Source organism: Sinocyclocheilus grahami, unplaced genomic scaffold (assembly GCF_001515645.1).
Source record: "Sinocyclocheilus grahami isolate Dianchi unplaced genomic scaffold, SAMN03320097.WGS_v1.1 scaffold1263.1, whole genome shotgun sequence".
In the NCBI taxonomy this organism is placed as follows: Eukaryota; Metazoa; Chordata; class Actinopteri; order Cypriniformes; family Cyprinidae; genus Sinocyclocheilus; species Sinocyclocheilus grahami.
In genome coordinates, this window is record NW_015506442.1 from 394,553 (window position 1) to 417,622 (window position 23,070).

At 36.9% G+C, this 23,070-nt stretch overlaps 1 protein-coding gene across 1 annotated transcript in view; it reads left to right on the forward strand.

Annotated features, from left to right (window-relative positions):
• Positions 1-20,702, forward strand: part of LOC107568614 (neural cell adhesion molecule 2-like) — a 129,526-nt gene extending 108,824 nt beyond the window's left edge. Inside the window, exons 16-19 of the mRNA XM_016254580.1 lie at positions 2,552-2,726; positions 14,060-14,264; positions 17,341-17,460; positions 20,422-20,702. Of these exons, the coding sequence (XP_016110066.1) occupies positions 2,552-2,726; positions 14,060-14,264; positions 17,341-17,460; positions 20,422-20,536 (615 nt within the window). The 3' untranslated portion in view covers positions 20,537-20,702. The remainder of the gene's footprint in view (positions 1-2,551; positions 2,727-14,059; positions 14,265-17,340; positions 17,461-20,421) is intronic.
• Positions 20,703-23,070: the final 2,368 nt, after the last annotated feature.

Genomic DNA, 23,070 nt, shown 5'->3' on the forward strand with positions numbered 1-23,070 from the left:
ATCTGAAACGTGCAGCGATTTATTTTCCAAAGCTACTCATATAATGCAGAAACACTCAAGCAAGCAAAACACGTGCAACGCATTCACATATTTGTACTGGTGCAGAATGAGTACAGTACAGCCTAGCACATTTCACTCAGGCTATTAGTTTCACTTTCGCCAGAAAGTCGTGTATGCTTAACAGTGAAAATCAATTACGTTTATAGTGAATGCCCCTATAAATTGTCTTATATTTTCGATTTAGTTTTAATCCAAATAATATGTGCTAAGTGAGCGAACATCAATAAAGATCACACAACAGAAGTGTGCGCTCTCTCTCTCTCTCCCTCCCTCTCTACCATTAAGTAACTTGTGCATTGTTTTACTTACTTCTTTTTGACGTATCCGACCGAACTACAAACTTTCCAGTGATGTCTGTGAGAAAGGTATATTCACTCGACAAGCTCGCGCATCTGCGCTGCCGAGCGCTCAATCCACTCAGCGTGATTTGCTCATCAGCTCGCGCAAATCAGCTATGCAGGCATTAATACTGAATGTTTTATATTCATTGCATGCATATACTTCGTAGACATCTTTAAACTCTAATAAATCCATTCTGCTGTCTGTCGTCGATGTTTCTTTGTCTGAATATGGCACTTAGGCTATCACTGTGTCTGTGTGGTATCGGCGTTGGTATCGGTGCATTTTAACGAGTAGGAGTAGGAGTACAGGAGCTCAGTATCGGGCCCGATACCGATACCAGTATCAGTGCATCCCTAGTTATAATTGCTTTAGAAGCTGAATCTTGAGATATTTGTATGGGGCGTTACATTTCCGACACACGCTTGAGATTTTCAGCCAATCATAATGCACTGGGTCAGCTGGCCAATCAGACCACACTGCGCTTTTCGAAGGAGGGATCAACAATAATGAACAGTACGTGAAAAAAAATTGTTTTTGAGCATTAAAGCATGCTGACATTAAATTGCACCCAATACACAAAATAACGATCTTTATTTAAATAGCATCATATGAGCCCTTTAAACAATTAAGTAAACAAAGTATCATTACCTTAATGCAATGACTAAATAAGAAGTCTCTTCTGCTCACCAAGGCTGCATTATTTGATTAAAAATACAGTAAAAACAGTAAATATATTTCACATATATTTTCACATATTGTAGTATAAATATTAAAATTTTAAATTACAGTTTGCTATGAGAATAAATTAAAATGAAAATATTGTAAAATGTAATTTATTTCTGTGATGGAAAGCTGAATGTGTTTAACACACACACACACACACACACACACACACACAATTTTGGTGGAAATGTGATTAACAGCTGAATGCAAATACTTTTTTTAAAAAAATCATAAAAATTGACTTTATTTTCATGCAAAATAATCGTTTACAGTAAATGTTTTCTTGTTTTTTCTTTAAAATTTTGTAGCGAAACATGACCCTGATGTGTTTTGGTCAGATTCACCCTTTTTAGGGTAAATTATCAATTAATGATCAATAAATGACGGGTGGAAAACTTTTCAAGAATGACAATACAAAAATTGCCTAAAACACCATTAAGGCACAACAATGACACTATTTCCAAGTCTTCTTAAGTAGGGTTATTATTGTGAAATAACTTACTGACCTTAAAGTTTTGAGTGGTGGTCTACATATAATTAATAAAAATACAGAAGGCCTACATATATGTGCATTTAAATATAATGTAAATATGTATTGTACTTTTTTTTTATTAATTCTTTGTATTACAGTAATGAAAGCTAAAACATAAAAAATGTAACGTGAACTGAAATAAAATATTGATATAATATGTATTACTAATATGTAGCTATACCAATACATATTACCATAAATATACAATACATATATACATATTTTTTACGTCATGTGAATTTTTTATTATACTAAATGTAATATTTTTAAATAAAGTATTTGTATTACAGTAATGAAAGCTAAAAATAAAAAAATACTGAAATAAAATTTGAAAAACGTAATGAGCCCAAAACTTTTGAATGGTAGTGCACATATAATTAATTCAAATACACATTTACACATTTATATGTTATTGAAATATTTATTGTACTGAATATCATTTATTTGTAATAAATTGTTGCAGTCACAGCAATGAAAATTAAACTTAAACCAAAACTAAAACCATTTTAAAAAGTATTGCAAATAAAATAAATATTAACTGAAATAAAACAACATATGCATATAATGCATATAAATAACTGCTGCCAAAGCTACATAACTAAAATAACTAAATCTGAAATAACTAAAATTAAATCAACTAAAATTAATGAATAAAATGAACTATCAAACAACAAAATTCACTACTCCAAAATTACTTTAACTAAAACTAAAGTGAAAACAGAAAATATAAAAATAAAATCGAATTCAAAATATTTAGAGAAACTAGAACAGTATCTCAATGATACTAAAACAACACCGTTCTGAAGTCCTGTGATGCTTTGTGTGAGAAACAGACCCAAATAAATTAGGGAATGAATGAAGTAATTTTGTTATCAGTGAGATGTCTGTATGCAGGATAAAGAGGAGCAGTGGATGACCAAGCTGGTTCCTGGCATGAATGACTTTGCGCTGCTACAGCCGCTGCAGTGGAACACGGGCTACAATGTGGAGATCACGGCGCGCAATGTCAAGGGCCTGTCAGAGCCCACCTTCTTCCAGTTCCTTATGCCGCAGAAACCTGACATCACAGGTACACGCGCATCCTTCACCACTCCACATCTGCCCCACAGCTCGCAGACTGGTGATGTTCTGCAGAATTGTGTCAAATTACTACTGAATTCATTTGCTTTTATTATCCAGAGTTTGGCTGCATCCCACTTCGCATATAGTGTACTATACAGGCTCTGTTTCAAACCCTACATAGGGGGCGACCTTTTGATATAATCCTAAGTGAACTGGTACTTCACAAGCTATTTTAGTATTTATTGTTATTTTTAATTAGTTTTTATTTTATATATATTTTTTAGTTTTTGTTTTTTATATGAAAAATAAAATGAAGTATTATATAGTCTTATAATATTTGGCAAAACTTAAATTAAACCTGTTTTAGAACTATCAAGATATTTTACTTATATTTTGTAATTATTATTATTATTATTATTAGAAGTGGTGATCTTCATTATTTTATTACTGTATTTTTTTGTTTTTTAATTTTGATTTTTTTAATTTTTTTATTTTTAGTTATCACCATAATTTGGAAAGTACAGCAAATACTATATAAATACTTTTTAAAATTGTAATATTATATTAATATGTAATTTAATTTGATTAATTTGTAAAGCATTTTCCCCCTTTAAAATAATGAAAATTTTGGGGATATATTTTGTGCTTTTAACGAATTCATTGATTGATTGATTTCTGTATTTATTTATCTATCGATCAACATAGATTGGACAGTACAGCAAACACTGCTATATATATATATATATATATATATATATATATTGCAAGTACATTTTTGTATTAACATTGTAATTTTCCCTATTATGGTAATACAGATTTATTATAGCATTTATATGTGTGTGTGTGTGTGTGTGTGTGTGTGTTTCTGTTTTAATTTTAGTTGAGGTTTTGGCTATTTTGTTGTGTGTTTTGTCATTTTTATTAGTTTTTGTATGCTTTTTTAAATGTTTTTATATTTTTTTACTTATAGTAATTTTAGTCCTTCTAAATAAACTAATGAAAATATGAAATGTTGCCTTGGCAACTAACTGAAATTGTGTATGTGTGTGTTTTATTTTATTTCAATTAATGTAAATACTTTTAAATCTTTCCCTGCCAAACACGGTATTTTCCGTTATTTATTAGATAACGCTTCCCAGCCAAACACAAGTATGGGTTCAATGCTATTACACATCTTCTGAATGATTCCACTATCACCCGATCAAAAACACAGGCTAGGGAGACAAATAATGTGATCATCAACAATAAATAGCATATAAATGTTACAGAGTGAAATGTTGATCCTGGAAGTGGTAAAGTAGAGGCTCCGTTCTTTATTTTGATGTAATGCATGCTCAGATATTCATACAACAAAATATTCTAGAGGCCATAAAATGTTAGTGAAAATGATCATAAATGCTGGCAGGGAAAGAGTTAATAGGTTAAGTTTTAATTAACAATAACACAAATGAATGATTGTAGATACCTGTCATAATGCACCATACAAATAGCAGCAATATTGAGTCTAGCAAGGCAGTCAGCTAATGACATGATGCTCTAATACAGTGTTTCCCAACCTTTCTTTAGTCGCGGCACCCTTTGGAAATTTTAACAAATTTGTGGCACCCTACAAAATTAATTTGAGGCTCCGTTCTTTATTTTGATGTAATGCATGCTCAGATATTCATACAACAAAATATTCTAGAGGCCATAAAATGTTAGTGAAAATGATCAAAAATGCTGGCAGGGAAAGAGTTAATAGGTTAAGTTTTAATTAACAATAACACAAATGAATGATTGTAGATACCTGTCATAATGCACCATACAAATAGCAGCAATATTGAGTCCAGCAAGGCAGTCAGCTAATGACATGATGCTCTAATACAGTGTTTCCCAACCTTTCTTTATGTAATTTTGTTGCAGTGGCACGAGATAGCTTGATTTAAAACTCTGAATTGAATAAAAAAACGACAAGGAGACAGTTAAAAATAAAATAAGAACAAATAAAGAAATTACTAATGATAGCACAAATAAAAAAATAACGATAGGCCTACAAATGAAATAAATTGCTTTTTAGTTTTTCAGGTAGGTCTAACACACAGCAGGGCTATTAAGAGTTTTTTTTTTTTCTTTTACGAATTATCCAAATAATGTTTAATCCTAGAAAGCTATTATTATCAGAGGACACGTGAGCATAACTGTTAGCAGATCAATGAATGAGAGGACAGCGTTACCAGAGTTGCCCATTTACCACACCTTGTTACAGCACAGAAGGGCTATTGCAAACAGAAACAATACTGTACTATATAGATGTTTCCATATCGTGCATCCCTAAAATACACAACACAACTGTGGCCATTGAAAAGTTCACATCTAGTGACATAAAGGAGGCAGAAGTGTGTGTTTTCCCATCAGCAGGAGGTTTCATACTGTAGTTCATAGTATAAGTATGTGAACTTCAGCAGTTTATTAAACAGGGTCATCTCAGATCTCAGACGACAAGAACTTTCCTCATCTATATTCCTGCTTTCCTCATCAGCCCGATACGATAATCTGGGCGACGTTTGAAGGCGTGGAATAAAAATGGCTATGTTAACGTGAAGTCACGGTTGATCAGGGCTGGTTTCAGGTCTCGGGTAGCGTGAGATGAGGCGCCTGCAGCCAATCAGATCAGATCAAATGCACTGCAGCATGGCAGTGTGATTCGCTGATGCCGTTTGAAGAGCAGATCACGCTGACCTGTACTTTACCCACTTATCCGGACAAACTTAATGAAACAGGTGAATCTCATGAAATATGTTTCAGCACAAAATCAATTGAAAGAATGAAGACATTGTATTTTGCAAAACTAAAACGAAGCCCGTTTTAGAACCATCAACTTGTTTTACTGTACTGTTTTTTTTTGTCATTCTTATCAAGTCTACTTTTTTGCTAAACTTATATTTGTCACCATAAATTGGGCAGTACAAAAAATTCTACTATGTGTAAATACTTTACAATTGTATTAACCCTTTATAGGGCACTCATTGAAATACTTGGAAATTCAAAATTTCAAACCTGCAGTGTTTATGGAGGCTATTACAAGGCTTTTGAACTTTTGTGACTTAAAAAAATATATATAATTTTTATGTTGCAAATCAATGTCAGTGAAGTTACCATATATGGTTTCTCTCCAGTCTATGGTAATTCCCCCCCCCCCCCCACCAAAAGTGTATATATTTAAAATATAAGACACATATATAAAATATTAATAATCACAAAAAACTTATATAAACTTCATAGAATATTTATTTAGGAACATTTTTTCTTTTATTTAGGAACATTTCTTCTTTTTCATGTGTCAAAGTTACTTAGGCAACTACTTCATTTAATTTTCTATTTTTCATATTACAGTAATGAGAATTTTGTAGTAAATGGTGATTTTCTATTTATTTATTTTTATTTATTTAGTTTTTTAACTAAAACTATTCAATTGTTTACTCACCGTAAATTTTGAAGCAAATTCTACTATGTGCAGCTATGTTAAAGCTAAATTAATTAAGATACCAATACAAAATTATCAGTTTCTCTGGTTTTACTGTTTATTTCAAATACATTTTAAATAAGCATATTGTCATTTAGAGCATTTATTTGCAGAAATTGACAACTGGTCAAGATAAAAAAAAAATGCAGTGTTTTCAGTCTCAATTAATGCAAAGAAAACAAGTTCATATGCTAAAGTTTTAACTTAGGAAAAGTTCAGTGATCAATATTTGGTGGAATAAAGTGACGTGGTGTGTCATGTAGCCAAGTATGGTGTCCCATACTCGGAATTTGTGCTCTGCATTTAACCCATCCAAGTGCACACACACAGCAGTGAGTAGTGAACACACATACAGAGAGCAGTGGGCAGCCATTTTTTTGCTGCGGTACCTGGGGAGCAGTTGGGGGTTCGTGGGCTTGTGGTACTGAGTGTGAAAGAAAGCACTGGTCATTCACTCCACCTTCAGTCCCTGCCAGTACCGAGACTCAAACCTTTGAGTTACAAGTCCGACTCTCTAACCATTAGGCCACGACTGCCCCCAATAACCACAATTTTCAATCACAGCTTTCATGTGTCTTGGCATGCTCTCCACCAGTCTTTCATATTGCTGTTGGATGATGTTATGCCACTCCTGGCACAAAAATTCAAGCAGCTCAGCTTTGTTTGATGGCTTGTGACCATCCAGCTTCCTCTTGATCACATTCCAGAGGTTTTCAATGGGGTTCAGGTCTGGAGATTGGGCTGGCCATGACAGGGTCTTGATCTGGTGGTCCTCCATCCACACCATGATTGACCTGGCTGTGTGGCATGGAGTTGTCCTGCTGGAAAAAAAACAATCCGCAGGGTTGAGAAATATTTTCAGAGCAGAAGGAAGCAAGTTTTCTTCCAGGACAATCTAGTAAGTTGACTTGATTTATGTACCCTTCACAAAGACAAATGTGCCCGATTCCAGCTTTGCTAAAAAGCACTGATCCTCTACCAAATTTCACAGTGGGTGTGAGACACTGTGGCTTGTAGGCCTCTCCAGGTCTCTGTCTAACCATTAGATGACCAGGTGTTGGGCAAAACTGAAAATTGGACTCATCAGAGAAGATGACCTTACTCCAGTCTTCTACGGTCCAATCCTTATGGTCTTTTGCAAACCTCAGCCTGGCTCTTCTTTGCTTCTCATTGATGAAAGGCTTTTTTCTAGCTTTGCACGACTCCAGCTCTGCCCCAGGAGCCTGTTTCAAACTGTCGAATGAGCTGCCATTTGCCATTCTTTTCGTAGGTCACTTGAAGTCATCCTATGGTTGTTGAGTGATATTCAAATGAGTTGGAGGTCATCCCGGTCAGTGGAGAGTCATTTTCACCCTCAGTCGTTTTCTCGTTAAATAAGATTTGGTTGAGGTGATAACCTAATCAGTACTTCATTAAGCAGAATGAGGTTTGCCTGTGTTGGAATTCAACAAACACTGGAATAGAATGGCTGCCATACATGTAGAGATGTGGATTTAAGAAAAAAATTGGAGTGGTCTCTTAATATTTTCCAGAGCGGTTAAAATATTTATATTTAATTGTATTATTATTGTTGTTGTTATTTTCCATATTACAGTAATGAGAATGTGGGGATGATTGGTGATTCACATTATTGTATTAAAGTACATTTGTACTAAAAGTATTGTATTTTTTTAATCACTATACATTCAGCAGTACAGCAAATAGTAATATGTGTAATATTTTACAATTTAAATATTGTATAAATATTTAATTAATATTGCATTTTTCCCCATTACTGAAATGAGAGTTTGACGTTAAATATTTAATTTAGTATTTTTTTCCCCTATTACAGTACATCAACACAGTGTGTATAATTTCATTAGTATATATTTAACAGTGCATCTGATGTTCAAGACAGTACCTGTCACTGTCTTATTTTTACCTCCTTTCATTTGAATGATCCTGTATTGAATCATGCTGATTCCAGCTCTACCTTCCAACAGTTTAATTTAATTTGAAATGGCATTGAGAAGTATCAGTGATCGTGTTGGCCGAGGTTCACGCACATCTTCTGCGGTTTCTGTGCCACTCTCCTGCATTGACTGTATGAGACTGATTGTTACGGCCCATTTTTACTAGGGTGCGAGATGAAAGAGTGATGGTAACGGGATTCCGACCACAGCCAACAGATCACCAAAGACAAATAACAGTTTTAAATAATTTATGAAATAAGAGTGAAATTAATGAAAGGAGCTTTAGCTTCGGAGAGGCCCAAGGCCAAAATAATAAACAAAACCACTAATAAAATAAAGAAAAGATTTAGATGGCCTAATTATAAAGAAAATAATAGTACAAATGAACTTCCCTAACTCCCTAAACAAAAACACATCGCAAAATTAGGTCAAAGTAAATGTCAGACCCCTCCTATGCTCCCAGGACTTTCTCAGAATATACAGAATAAATCACATGTAGGAAGAACCATGAACAGCAACCACAATGTTGTTGGTGATCTGTTGACGGAGACGGAATCCGGAGCTCCTCACGCCACGGAAGCAAACACCAAAGTGAGCTCCCCTGGGTTGGTAGCGCCACCCTTTTTAGAGTCATCTGCTTCAGGATCCACCAATCACTTTCCTTGATGAACAGCCAATACCTGCACACATGCACCAGTACACAAAACAACACCCACAAAAATAACAATGCCGGGTATCGTAACACTGATTAAAAATATAAGCTGAATTAATTCAGCTGCTGCTGTTTGATTGGAGTTTAATTTCTGCTGTTCATCAGGACATAAGCTACCTTTACTGGTAAGAAGTGATGTGAGCTTTGATATGGACAGTCTTTATCACTGTCAGTTTGCTTGTTAACTTATCAGGGGTTATTGTGTTAGTTTGGTGAGCATCTTTGATCCTTTTTTATACATAATCCTTTATTATATTGAGTCAATTACTTTGAAAAATCTTGATATTATGTAGTAGAAAACACTACTAACTCATAACTTAATGAGTACAGGTGCGGACCGGGAAGGATGTTGGGAAATGTAATGCAAAAGTGGCAGGTGATAGTGAGATTGTGATAGTACATACCCCCCCCCCCTCCTGGAAGGCGTAACCTCACACTTAACACAGTCCAACCCAGGGAAGGCGCCCTGGAGTCAGGAGAGTTTTAGGTAGAAGGCAGGGGGCCAGAGCGGTGCCGGCAGGATAGGAGTCCAGGGTGGCACTGGTAATGATGGAAACCACAGAGGCGTCGACAGCAATGGAGACCATGGAGGGGCTAAGTCTTTAGGAAGCCATCAAGTGGGCATCTGTAGCATAAATGATTTCTGGCAGGCCAGCAGGTTTGATGACTTTGGGTGGTTCGGCTGGGAAACAGGAAACAGCCTCCATGGCTGTGACGAGGGAGCTAGAAGCACTGGAAATCAGAACGACCTTCATGGCTAAGATGAGGGAACTAGGAGCACTGGAGATAGGATTGGCCACTATGGCCGGGGATGGGAATTTTCTCGGAAGGAGCTACAGATGTATGTGCCGCCCACCCAGACACAAAATGGCTGTAGCCATCAAGGACAGCGCTGCACTCTTTAGGCTGAGCTCTGAGAGTTCAGTGGGCTCCTGGCTGAGATCTGAAGTTAGGGCAGACACTGGAGCAGGTCCTGGAAATTCCCTCTCTGGAGTGGGCTCTAGAATTTCACTTTATAGAGCGGACTCAGGGATTTTGCTCTCTGGAACAGACTCTGGTATTTAGGGACTGGCAAGAAGGAAGACATGGAAGGTGTTCCGTTGTATGTGGTAGCTCGATAGAAAAAACCTCTGTTGCCATGATGTCTGAAGTGGACTGGGGAGATAGCGATTGAGTGGAACTGGCACCTTCATCAACCTTGCCAACAGCGAGAACAAATACAGGTTGGTTTGTTAAAGCAAAACCTTGTGCACAAGGTGAGTAATAGAGCAGTAAAGATGTTGGGAAATGTAGTGCAGAAATGTCAGGTGATAGTGAGATACCCCTATTATAGTAATGATAATTTTTATTGAAATTATTGTATTTTTTTAATCACCATAATCTGGGCAGTACAGAAAATATTACTAATATTACTGTACAAATCACAATGTACAATGTCTGGGAAGATTTGCATAACACCGCCCGAATGTTCACGCAAAGAAAGAAGGCGGAACTTTATTGTTGCTGCGACCGCCGCCGCCATGTTGTGAAAACGCTGTGTGTTTCGTTGCGAAATACATTGTTTGGCCTTCCAAAAGAGGACACAACTAGAAATCAGTGGTGAAGTTGTATTTACAACACTGTTCCAGAACTGAACCCAAATATTCAGATGTGTGCAGTGCATTTTATGGAGGACTGTTTCCTGATCCTGGGAGAGTAGACTACAATGCCGGCTGTTCTGACTCACAGTCTGTAAGTAAGTTTTTTATATTTAAAGAATTTGCCACTGACAATTCAAATGTGAGTTTTGAGCAGTGTATAGTAGCGCTTGTTGTTTGTAATTTCTCTGATCACAAATGCAGACATGGTTTTATGTTTACGCGGTGCAACGCAATGCATAAAAAGACAATATAAGTAATTATAATCCGTAATTATGTCCGTACTGGGTGCTACATATGCCTCGTTTGTAATGTGTTTTATTGGTTTTGTTTCGTCGCACCAGGACATGGCATCACAGTATGGTAAGGGGCGTAATCAAAATTTTTGTCATATGCTTGAGGAATTCAGCCAATCACAACACACTAGATAGCTGGCCAATCAGCATACACCTCACTTTTCAGACCAATGAGCTTTGTAAAAATCTACGCGTTTCAGAAAGGCGGGGCATAGAGGAGGAACAATAATGTACAGTATGTGGAATATAATGTGTTTTTGGAACCTTAAACCACATAAACACATTTCATTACACCAAATACACAAAATAATGTTTTTTAGCAACATCATATGACCCCTTTAATTTTCCCCATTACTGTAATTAAAATGTTATATATAGTATTCATATATATATATATATATATATATATATATATATATATATTCATTTATGTTAATTATAGCAGTTTTTTAATGTCTATTTAGTTTTTATTATTTTTTATTACATTTTTTATTAGTTTTAGTAATTGTAATACTTTAACTTAAGCTAAATGAAAATTTGAAATGTTGCCTATGTATAGATGTGAAAATGTGGAAACAGAAAATATAGAAATACAATTGAATTCAAAATATAAAAAATAGTATCAATGACACTAAAATGACACTCTTCTGAAGTCATATGATGCTTTAAATTAAATCAAAAACATTCTATGATCGTCAAAATTGTGATTTCTATCAAAACATATTAAAATCAATATTTAAATCCTAAACAATAATACTACTGGGTACTAAATAAGATGGTAAATTAACTTACTTTTATCCCAGATTTTATGTTAAAATCTGTCTGAATGTATGAGGGAAAGTATATATTCCTCCTTGGCTAGAACCCTTAAAAGTCAGCAGCAGACAGCAGGCGGTTCAGTAGTTGGGGAACAGATTGCTGGTTTCAGGTCAGCAGACGGCGCCTGTAAAATGCTGCATGGGCATGAATATGATGATATGGACATTTGGCTCCATATAATATTGTATGATAGCGATGCTTCACACGGGACAGTCACTTCAGCGGCATTCAGGGCCATTTTTGTGAGTCATTTAGCACTTTATTGGCAGATAATGTTAGTGAAACTCACCAGCAGTGCAGATTTCTCACAAAAAGCAATCAGGATTGCACTAACGGACTGAAAACCAAAAATAACTGAGACCAGGGCTACATTACACATACAGATAAAAATATGAATGTTTTTTGCTGGTTAAAGTTCATTACAGGCCTTTTCAGAGTGTAGATTTTACAGCATGGCATTATTAAAAAGACTGAAAAATAAGGTGTGAGCTGCTATTCATGTTATTGTTATAGCTTTAGATTCATCTGCATCTGTTTTTATTTCCCGTAATGAGTTTTACTTTATTAAAACTCTTCCTTTTGGTAGTTGGTTATTGTTTTAATTAGTTTTAACTTCTAAAGTTGACTAAAATCACTGGTGTTATTATAACTGATGTTGACAATCTAATCACTTCACATTAGATTTGTTTGTGGACTGAGTTGGGGAGTTATGTGTACATAAACCTCCCGTCCATCAATTAACATCTTATGAAGCTGCATAGTTGTAAGAAAAAAAAACATAATTAAGACTTTTTAAACTTCAAGGTAGTCCATAATCCAGCGCTTCCTAGAAAAAAAAAAAAAAAGAAGAAGTCCATCCCCTGTTGTCCTCTCACATCAAAATACCCACATATTTGTGTAGAACTGTTTTCATTTGTGAACGGTGCTTGAGCTGTGCATATTTCTCTTCTGATTCAGACCAGATGACTTTTTCACTGGAGGAAGCTTTATTATAGATTATGGACTTGTATTTTAGCCAGAAACGACAATTTTAAGTTAAACACATCATAATGATGGATTTGTTTCTTACAAACACGCAGCTTTTGGCTTCACAGGGCATTAATTGATGGACTGAAGTTGTGTGGATTACTTGGATTATTGTGATGTTTTTATCAGCTGTTTGGACTCTCGTTCTGGCGGCACCCATTTACTGCAGAGTATCCATTGGTGAGCAAGTTATATAATTCTCAATTTCTCCAAATCTGATGAAGAAACAAACTCATCTACATCTTGAATGGCTTGAGGGTGAGGATATTTTTCCAGCAAATGTTCTTTTTTGGGTGAACCATTACTTTCATTTGAAGTGGCTTCAAATATTTGTGCAAAAGTGAGTGTTTTGAAGTTCGAATTCCGTTTCGTTTATCCAGCACTGAACATGAATTCTCTGTTTATGTTTGATGCTATATCAGATCGAAATTTAAACTTAAAAAAATAAATGAAGAAGGTAAAGTTAATGTACTACAATTACTAAAACTAAAACTGAAACAAAATGAATGTAAATAGTCATTGTATGTGCTTTTTACATTTTTATTTATTTTTAAATGTAAAGTTAGAATCAAAATTTAAAATCTATTTCAAAATATTAATATTTTAATAGTATATAAATAATATATATTCTGGTTTTTCATAGATAGAAAATAGAAATAGCAGAATATATTTTTCTTTGAGGATGTTTGAGAAGTGTCATTGTAAACTAAAACAATATTGTTTTTATTGAAATAAAGCTGAAACAAAACAAAATAAAATACAATTTAAATATTAGATGAAAACAATCTTAACTGAAACAAAAAAGATTGACATGAAGTACTAACATTACTTAAACTATAAACTGAAATAAAACTAAATTAAATATGAATATAAAAAACAAAGCACATAACAAAATTACTAAAATTTAAATTTCAATATTTAAATAAAATAAAATAAAATATTAATATTAATACTATAATAGTCAATAAATACTAAAACACTACTGTTGGCTAGTAATATTAATATTAAAGTAAAAAAAAAAAAAAAAAAAAAAAAAAGGAAAAGCAAAACAAATCTGACTGGTGTTTATACTAAACAGAGAATGTAAGTGTGATAGGAGTCAATTTATTTGTTCTTGTTTTTAAAGAAAAACAGAAATAGCGTAACATGTTTCATAGAGGATGTTTGATGCATGTTATAAAATTCCCTGTTCTCTTAAAATTTGCTTTATACTGACATATTAAAAGGGCCTTGATGTCTTTCTCAGACAAAAGCAGAACAAGAGGGTTTGGTCATGAAGAAACCCTATGAATCTCCGACCTGCTGAATTAATCTCACATCTCCATTGGTGTGTTTTCCGTCATCCTGATAGATGTCAATGGTTGTTGAGCGTGTGTTTGCTCTCTGGTCTCAGCAGATTCCCTGTTCAGCGGCCTGGGCCTCGGCACAGTGGTGGGTCTCGGGGTGGCAGGTCTTCTTCTGCTACTGGTGCTGGTGGACGTCAGCTGCTTCTGCTTGCGTCAGTGCGGCCTCCTAATGTGCATCACCCGCAAGCTCTGCAGCAAGAAAACCACCACCAGCGGCAAGAGCAAAGAGCTGGAGGAGGGCAAAGCAGCTTACCTGTGAGTTCACCGCCATTCGTTTGCATGAGCCCCACTGTCTCTCAGTCTGTTCTTCTTTCTCATTCGCTCGTCATTCCACTAGATATTTCGCTTTATGTTATGCATGATTATCTGTGAGTATCTCAGTCATATCTTAATGAAAAACAGCCATTAAACCTGAATTATGATGATCACATGTATCTGGTTTGATGGATTTTTGGCAGCTGGTCAGACTAGAAGACCAGTCAGACCAGCTGCTAAACCAGCAAAGTTAGGTTAGTTTTGGTTGTTTTTTGTCAGTAGGACAGCCAAGTCTTATGTTGAAAATGTTGCTCCAACATTGAAACGTCTCCTCGAATCCTGATGGATTTTGTGTGACTGAAGGTTCAGTTTGCTGAAAGTAATACTTTTATCCGTCAAGGACTCATTAAATTGATCAAAAGTGACAGTAAAGATTTATAATGTTACATATTTATAATCGCATTTTTCATGATTCCTTAATAAATAGAAAGTTTAAAAGAACAGCATTTAAATTATGTTCTTTTAAAATTTCTATTTATTAAAGAATCATGAAAAATAAAATGTATCTGTCACGCTTGTGTCGAGGAAGGCACACGAAGACGGAGATAAGTTCCACAAGTAATTTAATAGTAACCAAGAAAAAGGTAATCCATATAGACAAGAGGTAAACACACAGCAATACAAATTTAATACCAGACAAAGACTAGAACCAAAGAGTGAGTTTAAATAAGGCAGGCAGCTGATGACAAACAGGTGATGGGAATGAACTAATGAGCACTAATGAATCAATGAACTAAACGAGGGCACAGAAGAACTAAACAGACCAGATGACGAAACAAAGTGAAAACACAACGAAAGAGTTCATAACTGTTACAGTTCGCCTCCCTCCCGGAAGGCTCGACCTCGCGCCGTAGAAGACCCAACAGTGGAGGGAGGGTGGGGGTTTTGGAGGGGGACGAGGAGAAGGGCTGGCAGGAGGGCAGGCAGGCAGATGACCTGGGTGGCTTTGACGGTGGGAGGAGCCATGGAGGATACAGGAGGATCCATGGAGGAACAGACGGAGGGAGGAGCCAGGGTGAAGAAGGGAACAGAAGGGAACCAGAGCAGGAGCCAGGAAGAACTCAGGCCACAGCCATGATGACGGCCAACGGTGGAGCCGACGGAGGGAGGAGCCATGGTGGAGGAAGGGCTGATGACTCCTGGAGGCTGACCGACGGCGGCGGAGCAGGTGGTGGAGGAGCCCGAGGTGGAGACAGAGAGCCAACGAGCCAGGGGGATGCCGAGGATCCGGGGGCCAGGGTGGAGCCGAGGGCTCTGGCGACTGAGGCGGAGATCTGGAGTGGAGCCAGGGCGACTGAGGACTGAGGACCAAGGTGGAGCTGGAGGGAGGGAGGAGCCCAGCAGAGCCGGTGGGACAGAGCGACAAGGTGTTGCCGGAGGAGCGCAGTCCTGAAGTGATGGCGGGTCAACGCCTGACCAAGGCGGAGCCGGAGGGACGAGAGAGCCCGGTGGAGCTGGTGGATCGACGGGCGATGGTGGAGGTGAGGGAGCTAGGAGCCGAGGTGGAGCCGCTGGGTCAACGAGCCGAGGCGGAGTCTGGGACTCGGAGGCTGGAGGCGGAGGATCAGCCCTGACGCCGATGGAAACTGGCAGACCCACTGCAAATCCACAGCATAGATGGTGGGCTGAGGGTGAGCTGAGGGGCTGTCAGTGGACAGCGGTGGCAGTGGTGAGGATGGATGAAGAGGTGGTAGGAGAGGGAGGTTGGGTGGGATTTTGGGATATTCATTAAAAAATGCCAAAAAAGCCTATAAATCGTCCTAATTTACTGCACAATCGGCCGATGCCGATTAATTAAAAAATGCCAAAAATCGTCCGATTAATCGGCCGGCCGATCAATCGGTCGACGGAGGAAGCGTTATTATGGATTATGCACTCGTATTTTAGCCAGAAGCAATGGTTTGAAGTTAAAGGAGACATAACACACAAAGTTTCTGCCAATCTCATGTTAATCTTGAGTACCTATAGATTAGTACTGCATCCTTCATATCTCCGAAGAGTCTTTAGTTGTAACATATTTATAAAAGACAGATACAGCTTTATGCTTCTCTCAAAAAACTGTCGAAGTCCTGGAGGCGTGACGTGGGCGGAGATAAAGAGTCACGAGCACACAACGTTTTTGTGTAGCGATCATCTGCAAGTTGTGACACTGACAAAAATAAAACGGGAACAAAAACTTGATTGACTTAATTTGTATTTAATTTGTTTATAAAACAGTTGTCACTGAAATGCTGGGAACAAACAAACACACTTGCACAACTCCATTGCTGCTGCAGAGAAACAAACGGCATACACTGTTCCCTTAACGCTGGGTTCTTTGGGAAGCTGAACAAGGTTATCTTTCCCTCACAACCAAAAACACACTTATGGTGACATTGTTGATTTCGTGGCCTAAAAAAAAACATAATGACAAATCCTTCATCGAGCAAGTCCTGTGCAGCGCTGCAGACGACTTCCGTAACCCGAATGAAGCAAGTTGATGGGCGTGTGCTTGCTCTAGTTGATGTGTGTGCGCTCTTCCTGGAGAAATGTCCATACAAGGAATTCTGCCCGTTATGACGTCATACAAAAAAAAAACTTTCTGCAACTTATACGGACCCTGAAGGAGTGCATCATACGGAAATGGAAATACTCCATCATACGTCCAGCCCATTTTTTGAAACTTTGGCCATGTTTAGCATAAGAATTCAGCCGTTTAACAGTGTAAATATGTAAGAATGCATGAAATAGCATTAGACCCCCCCCACATTCTCCAAATCTGATGAAAAACACATCTACACCTTAGATGCCATGAGGGTGAGGACATTTTCAGCATTTTAGGGAACTATTGCAGTCCATACTATGTAAAAATAGTTTGTGAACAGTGTGCAATGATAAACAATAAGTGAGTGAGCTTGAAATAATTAGTAATCATAGTTGTTTGTTTGTGTGCCATTCTGAACATTTCCAGAGTGCACTTGTGTTGCTGTGCGTGTTTTACTGTGATGGACACCAGCATGTGTGTTTGTGTGAGTAGGGTTGATGGCTCAAAGGAGCCCATCGTGGAGATGAGAACTGAAGAAGAGAGAATTACTAACCAGGAGGATGGCAGTCCAGTGCACGAACCCAATGAGACGACCCCTCTGACAGAGCCAGAGTAAGAATTAGAACTGAAATGTGAAGTGCGTCAAACACAATACAGGCTGTTTGGAGTGTTACAAGTGAAATTTAATAACCTAATCATTCAAAAGTTTGGGGTTAGTACGATTGTTTTTTTTTTTGAGTAAAGACATTTATAATGTTACAAAAAAATTATATTTCAAATAAATGCTGTTCTTTTGAACTTTCTATTCATCAAAGAATCCTGAAAAATAAATTATGGTTTCCACAAAAAAAACTTTCAACGTTATTTCAACATTAATAATAATCAGAAATGCTTCTTGAGCAACAAATTACCATATTACATTTATTTTTAATTGTAATAATATTTCACAATATTGTTGTTTTTACTGTGTTTTTGATTTTTGGCCTTTGGTGAGCAGAAGAGACTTCTTTCAAAAACATTAAATAATTGTACCAACCCAAAACTTCAGCTGTAGTTTATGTTGAGTAGTACCTGAGATCTCAGTCTTTGACTCTAACCCCTCTTAGATCTGTTAAAAATCAACCAGGGAACTCATCCAGGTACAATCCTTCAGTTAGCTCTGCCCTAGCAACCACTCAGAATGCCTTAGCAATGACTTACTAATTCTCAAGGCATGTGTGATCTCCTCAAAATAACATAAGCCTACATAACCTTCAAAATTCAAGGCTTTTAAACTTTCAGGCATGGTTTTATCAAGCCAACAATTGATTTGTCTTGTCTAATATTTATTTTACAGTTTATATTATGGATGCACCGATACCACTTTTTCCAGTACTCGCCCGATACCGATACTTGTATTTTTGGTACTTGCCGATACCGAGTACCGATACCAATATTTTTATTGCATTTGTAAATGTTTTAAATATTGGGTACAGAAATCAAAAGAGTATGTATAATGTTAGTTGGTTAACTTCATTTATCAAATAGATAGACAAACCAAAATGTATTCAGACACCTTCAACATTTCTCACATTATCACAGTTTATTTGCTATAGTTTAGAAAATGGTAATAAAATATGACAAGTTAAACTGTGTCAGAACAAATTCAGCTTGATAATGTTATATAACTTTGAAAGGTATGTAATGGATTACAATCAACCAAAAATTATTCAGACAGCTGTTAGTATGATAGTATTTACACAACTATCAATACATAGTCGGGCAAACCTTAGCCTTAATGACAGCCTGTAGTCTCCTGGGCATGCTGTCATCCAGCTTCATGCAAACTTGAACTTCAATTTTTTTCCCAAACTCGGTCAGAATAATTTTTGGTCCCAAATTTTTTAGCAGTTTTACTGGTAGTCCACCGTATGAAGAATTTTTGGGTATAATTTATCACAGTTTACTTTATTTTGCTGTCCTCACTTACATAAATGAACTATAGTGTCCTGCACCCACTAAAAAAAGTATCAAACATTATATCTGGTCTCTGCATCATTTTTGGTTTGACTGTATATCCTTCGGTTATTTTCACACTTAATTATGGCCATTAAAATTTATTTTTTGTGAAAAATTTAAATTTTTGTTACTTTCACTGTTAATTGTTTTGCTCTATGGTACATCATCTTTAATTTAATAGCATTAGAGTTGCTCCATTGCAGCGGCTTAGTACTGTAATCACGCGCTGTGCTGTAATAATGCAGGGAACCACTCGTTATAAATCTCCTAACTGTGATATTTTCAGAAATAGAAGTTGCATTTTTTTCATCTGAAATGTGCTGCGATTTATATTCCAAAGCTACTCATATAATGCAGAAACACTCAAGCAAGCAAAACACGTGCAATGCATGCACATATTTGTACTGGTGCAGAATGAGAGGGACAAGTACAGCCTAGCGCATTTCACACAGGCTAGATTCACTTTCGCCTGAAAGTTGTGTATGCCTAAGATTGAAAATAAATCATGTTTATAGTGAATGCCCCTATAAATGGTCTTATTTTTAAGATTTAGTTTTAATCCAAATGATGCGTGTGCTAAGTGAGTGAACATCAAAGATCACACAACAGAATTGCGCATCAAAGATCACACAACAGAAGTGCACGCTCTCTCTCTCTCTCTCTCTCTCTACCATTAAGTAACATGTGCATTGTTTTAATTACTTGTTTATGACATATCCGACCGAACTACAAACTTTCCAGTGATGTCTGTGAGAAAGATATACTCACTCGACAAACTCGCGCATTTGCGCTCAATCCACTCAGCGTGATTTTCTTATCAGCTTGCACACATCAGCTATACAGGCGTTAATACTGAATGTTTAACATTATATTCATTGCATACATATACTTTGTATACATCCTTAATCTCTAATAACTCCATTCTGCTGTCTGTTGTTCTGTTGTCAGTGTTTATTTGTCTGAATATGGCACTTATCACATGTTGTGTGGTATCGGCGTTTGGTATCGGGGCATTTTAACGAGTACGAGTACAGAAGCTCAGTATCGGGCCCGATACCGGTGCATCCCTAGTTTATATCCAAATGTTTTTAGTACTCCTTAAAACCAACTCTCTTTAGTGTGGTAGCTGGGTTTGTTGAGTTCTAAAGGTCAGAAATAAGTTCAAGCCAACATTCAAATCTCGATAAACTTTTCTTTGCTAGTGTATGTCTTCTCTCGCAATTATAAACTTATAAAACTAGTTAATATTTATAAATATTGTTGATGTAAATGGGGCTTAACTCTTAAACCACCATTGAATCATTTGGTCAGAAATAGGTGGTTCTGATTTGGCTCATTTGTTATAATTAATTTATCAGATGGTTAGTTAAAAAGTTTTTTTTTTTTTTTTATCGGCATGATCAACTGATGTACAGATGCCACTTACATTTTCAGTTTGCCGTGTCTGTTGTAGAACATGTGCATGCTAATGCATGACCTTTCCTTCTGTTGTCAGACATTCTCATCACAGTCCAGTTTGTGTTGCAAAGCATGTTGGATGAGAGAATCATGACTAAACACTGACTTTGACTGCAGGAAACTCCCATTGAAGGAGGAGAACGGCAAGGAGGTGCTCAAGCCAGATTTGATCGAGATCAAAGTCCACACGGACAACAGCATCCACACAAAACAGGACGACAGCAAAGCATAATGGAGCCCGGAGGCATTCCCAGCCTGAGCAAACTGAGACCAAAATGTAGAAATCACAAAATGTCATAAAAGAGAAATGAAAAGAGAAGGGGAAAAAAAGAAGAAATCTTTACATTGGGTGACTGATGAAGGGCGTGTAAATATGTTCAAATACAAACAGAGACTGAGTTGGAATTTTTTTTTTTTAATGATAAATCTACTGTCCTTTCTATTCACAATGACTCCAGCCGTATTTACTGTATTTGGTCCAAGTGTTCAAGTGAGCAACTTGTCATTGCCTGATGGGACACACTTATAGTGTTGTAAAAATGTTGTAAATGTGTTTATAGAGCTTTTTTTATTATACATTAATTTTTATTATATTTTTATTTTCAATACTTTGCATTTTAAAATCAACTTCTAAATGTATGTTCAGTAGTCCCTATAACAGATGACACAATTTAATTTTGTGGTGCTTCTAGTGATAAAAAGCAGTTGCAAATGTTGTACAAAATAATTATCACCACTACTCATTTGCACCAATAAAACATTGAACTCTTTGTTTTACTACCAAATTATATGTAATATCTAATTATTATCAATATTTCAAATACATTGGAAAGGTTTCCGTGACCTCTCACAGGATCTCGGCAAAAAGTCTCACGATTTATTTCCACAACATGATGCATGATGGGATACACTAAGCCTCGAATACTGCTCCGGAGCGGTATTCGAGATAGTGTGGATTTAGTGTGAGTTAAAGGGTTAGTTCACCCAAAAAAGAAAATTAGGCTGCGTTTTACTCACCCCCGATGCATCCAAGGTGTATATGACTTTCTTCTTTCAGACGAATCCAGTCGGAGTTATATTAAAAATTGTCTTTAAATTTTCAAGCTCTATCGTGGCACTCAGCGGGTGTTGCATTGCTTCAGTCCAAAAGAAGTGAAATAAAAAGCACCCTTCCATAAAAGAAAAAAGTGTCTCACACGGCTCCGGGGGGTGAACAAAGGCCTCCTGTAGCAAATCGATATTCAAAATGTAATAATCACTTGAATCTAGCTTGAGCTCACTGTTATAAAATGGAAGCAGTTCCGGGCTGATGACGTATGGAGGTCAGCGTTGCGATTACGTAAGGGCACTGCGCTCTGGCGTTTTTAAGATCTGGGACAGTCTTGCGCACTTACTTCATCGCGCGCACGCGCTCTCAAGTGGCCAAGACCGCAAGCTGACCTCATACGTAATTCCCCCAGAACTGCTTCCGTTTTAGATTCAAGTGATCATTACGTTTTGAATATGGATATTTTTCTTACAAAAACGAATCGATTCGCTACAGGAGGCCTTTGTTCACCCCCTGGAGCCGTGTGAGACATTTTTTTTTTTTTATGGAAGGGTGCTTTTTATTTCACGTCTTTTGGACTGAAGCAATGCAACACCCGCTGAGTGCAACGATAGAGCTTGAAAGATCAAAGACTAGTTTTAATATAACTCCGACTGGATTCGTCTGAAAGAAGAATGTCATATACACCTAGGATGCATCGGGGGTGAGTAAAACGCAGCCTAATTTTCATTTTTGGGTGAACTAACCCTTTAAGGGCACTGCGCTCTGGCGTTTTTAAGATCTGGGACAGTCTTGTGCACTTACTTCATCATGCGCACACGCTCTCAAGTGGCCAAGACCGCAAGTGTGGGTATTTGAACAAGGCAAAACTCTGATTCGTTCTTCGCCTTGTCAACCTTTTGCGTCTCATAACAAGCCCAGTCTCATCCTGTCATGTGTTTCCTTCACTCTTCCGCATTGATTTCTGACCACAGCAAACACAGAGAAACCTCTGTACCCACAAAATATCCAAATAATAAACATACGATTACGATAGTATATGGTTTGTATGTGATTTTCTTGAGATTTGGGGTATTTTCATAACAATAATGAATGTGTACATCTGAAATGCTCATTTGTGCAGCGATATAAAAGGCTATAAATAGCATATTTTTACAACAGTAAACGACCAAATTCCACATGAGATCGCAAAAGGAAGTTATTATAAACACTTGATGGTGGTTTAAAGTGAGTTTTGAGTAAAAGTGTAATAATAATCTCATAAATTGTCTTATGTAGCTTGATGCTAATGTTAGCTCTAATGCAGCTGCAGAACAGGTGCAGCTCTTCTTCTTAATGCATTTTGTCATAATAATTCACGTAAGATCGTAAGAAAAGGTTTTGTTGTATTTTTATAGAAATACTTTTGATAATAGGCCGGTAAATGTATACTGGGATTGAAGCGATGTGGCTTAGTAAACCTTGTAATGCCAGAATAAAGGCTGCTAATGGCTGAATAAAACAAAAGAATAATGATAAAGGAATAATGAGGATAATGTCTCATACCTGGCGGAGGTGTGAAAGGTTCGTCGGGTGAAAACAATAGAATCATGAATGGGGGAGTTTGCCGAGCCAGACATGAGGAGACAGTTTACAGGAGAACTCACAGGGGTCATAAATCAGTTTTATTAGCCTTTTAGCCTTCTCTAAAAACACACATGACATGGTCTTAGAAAATG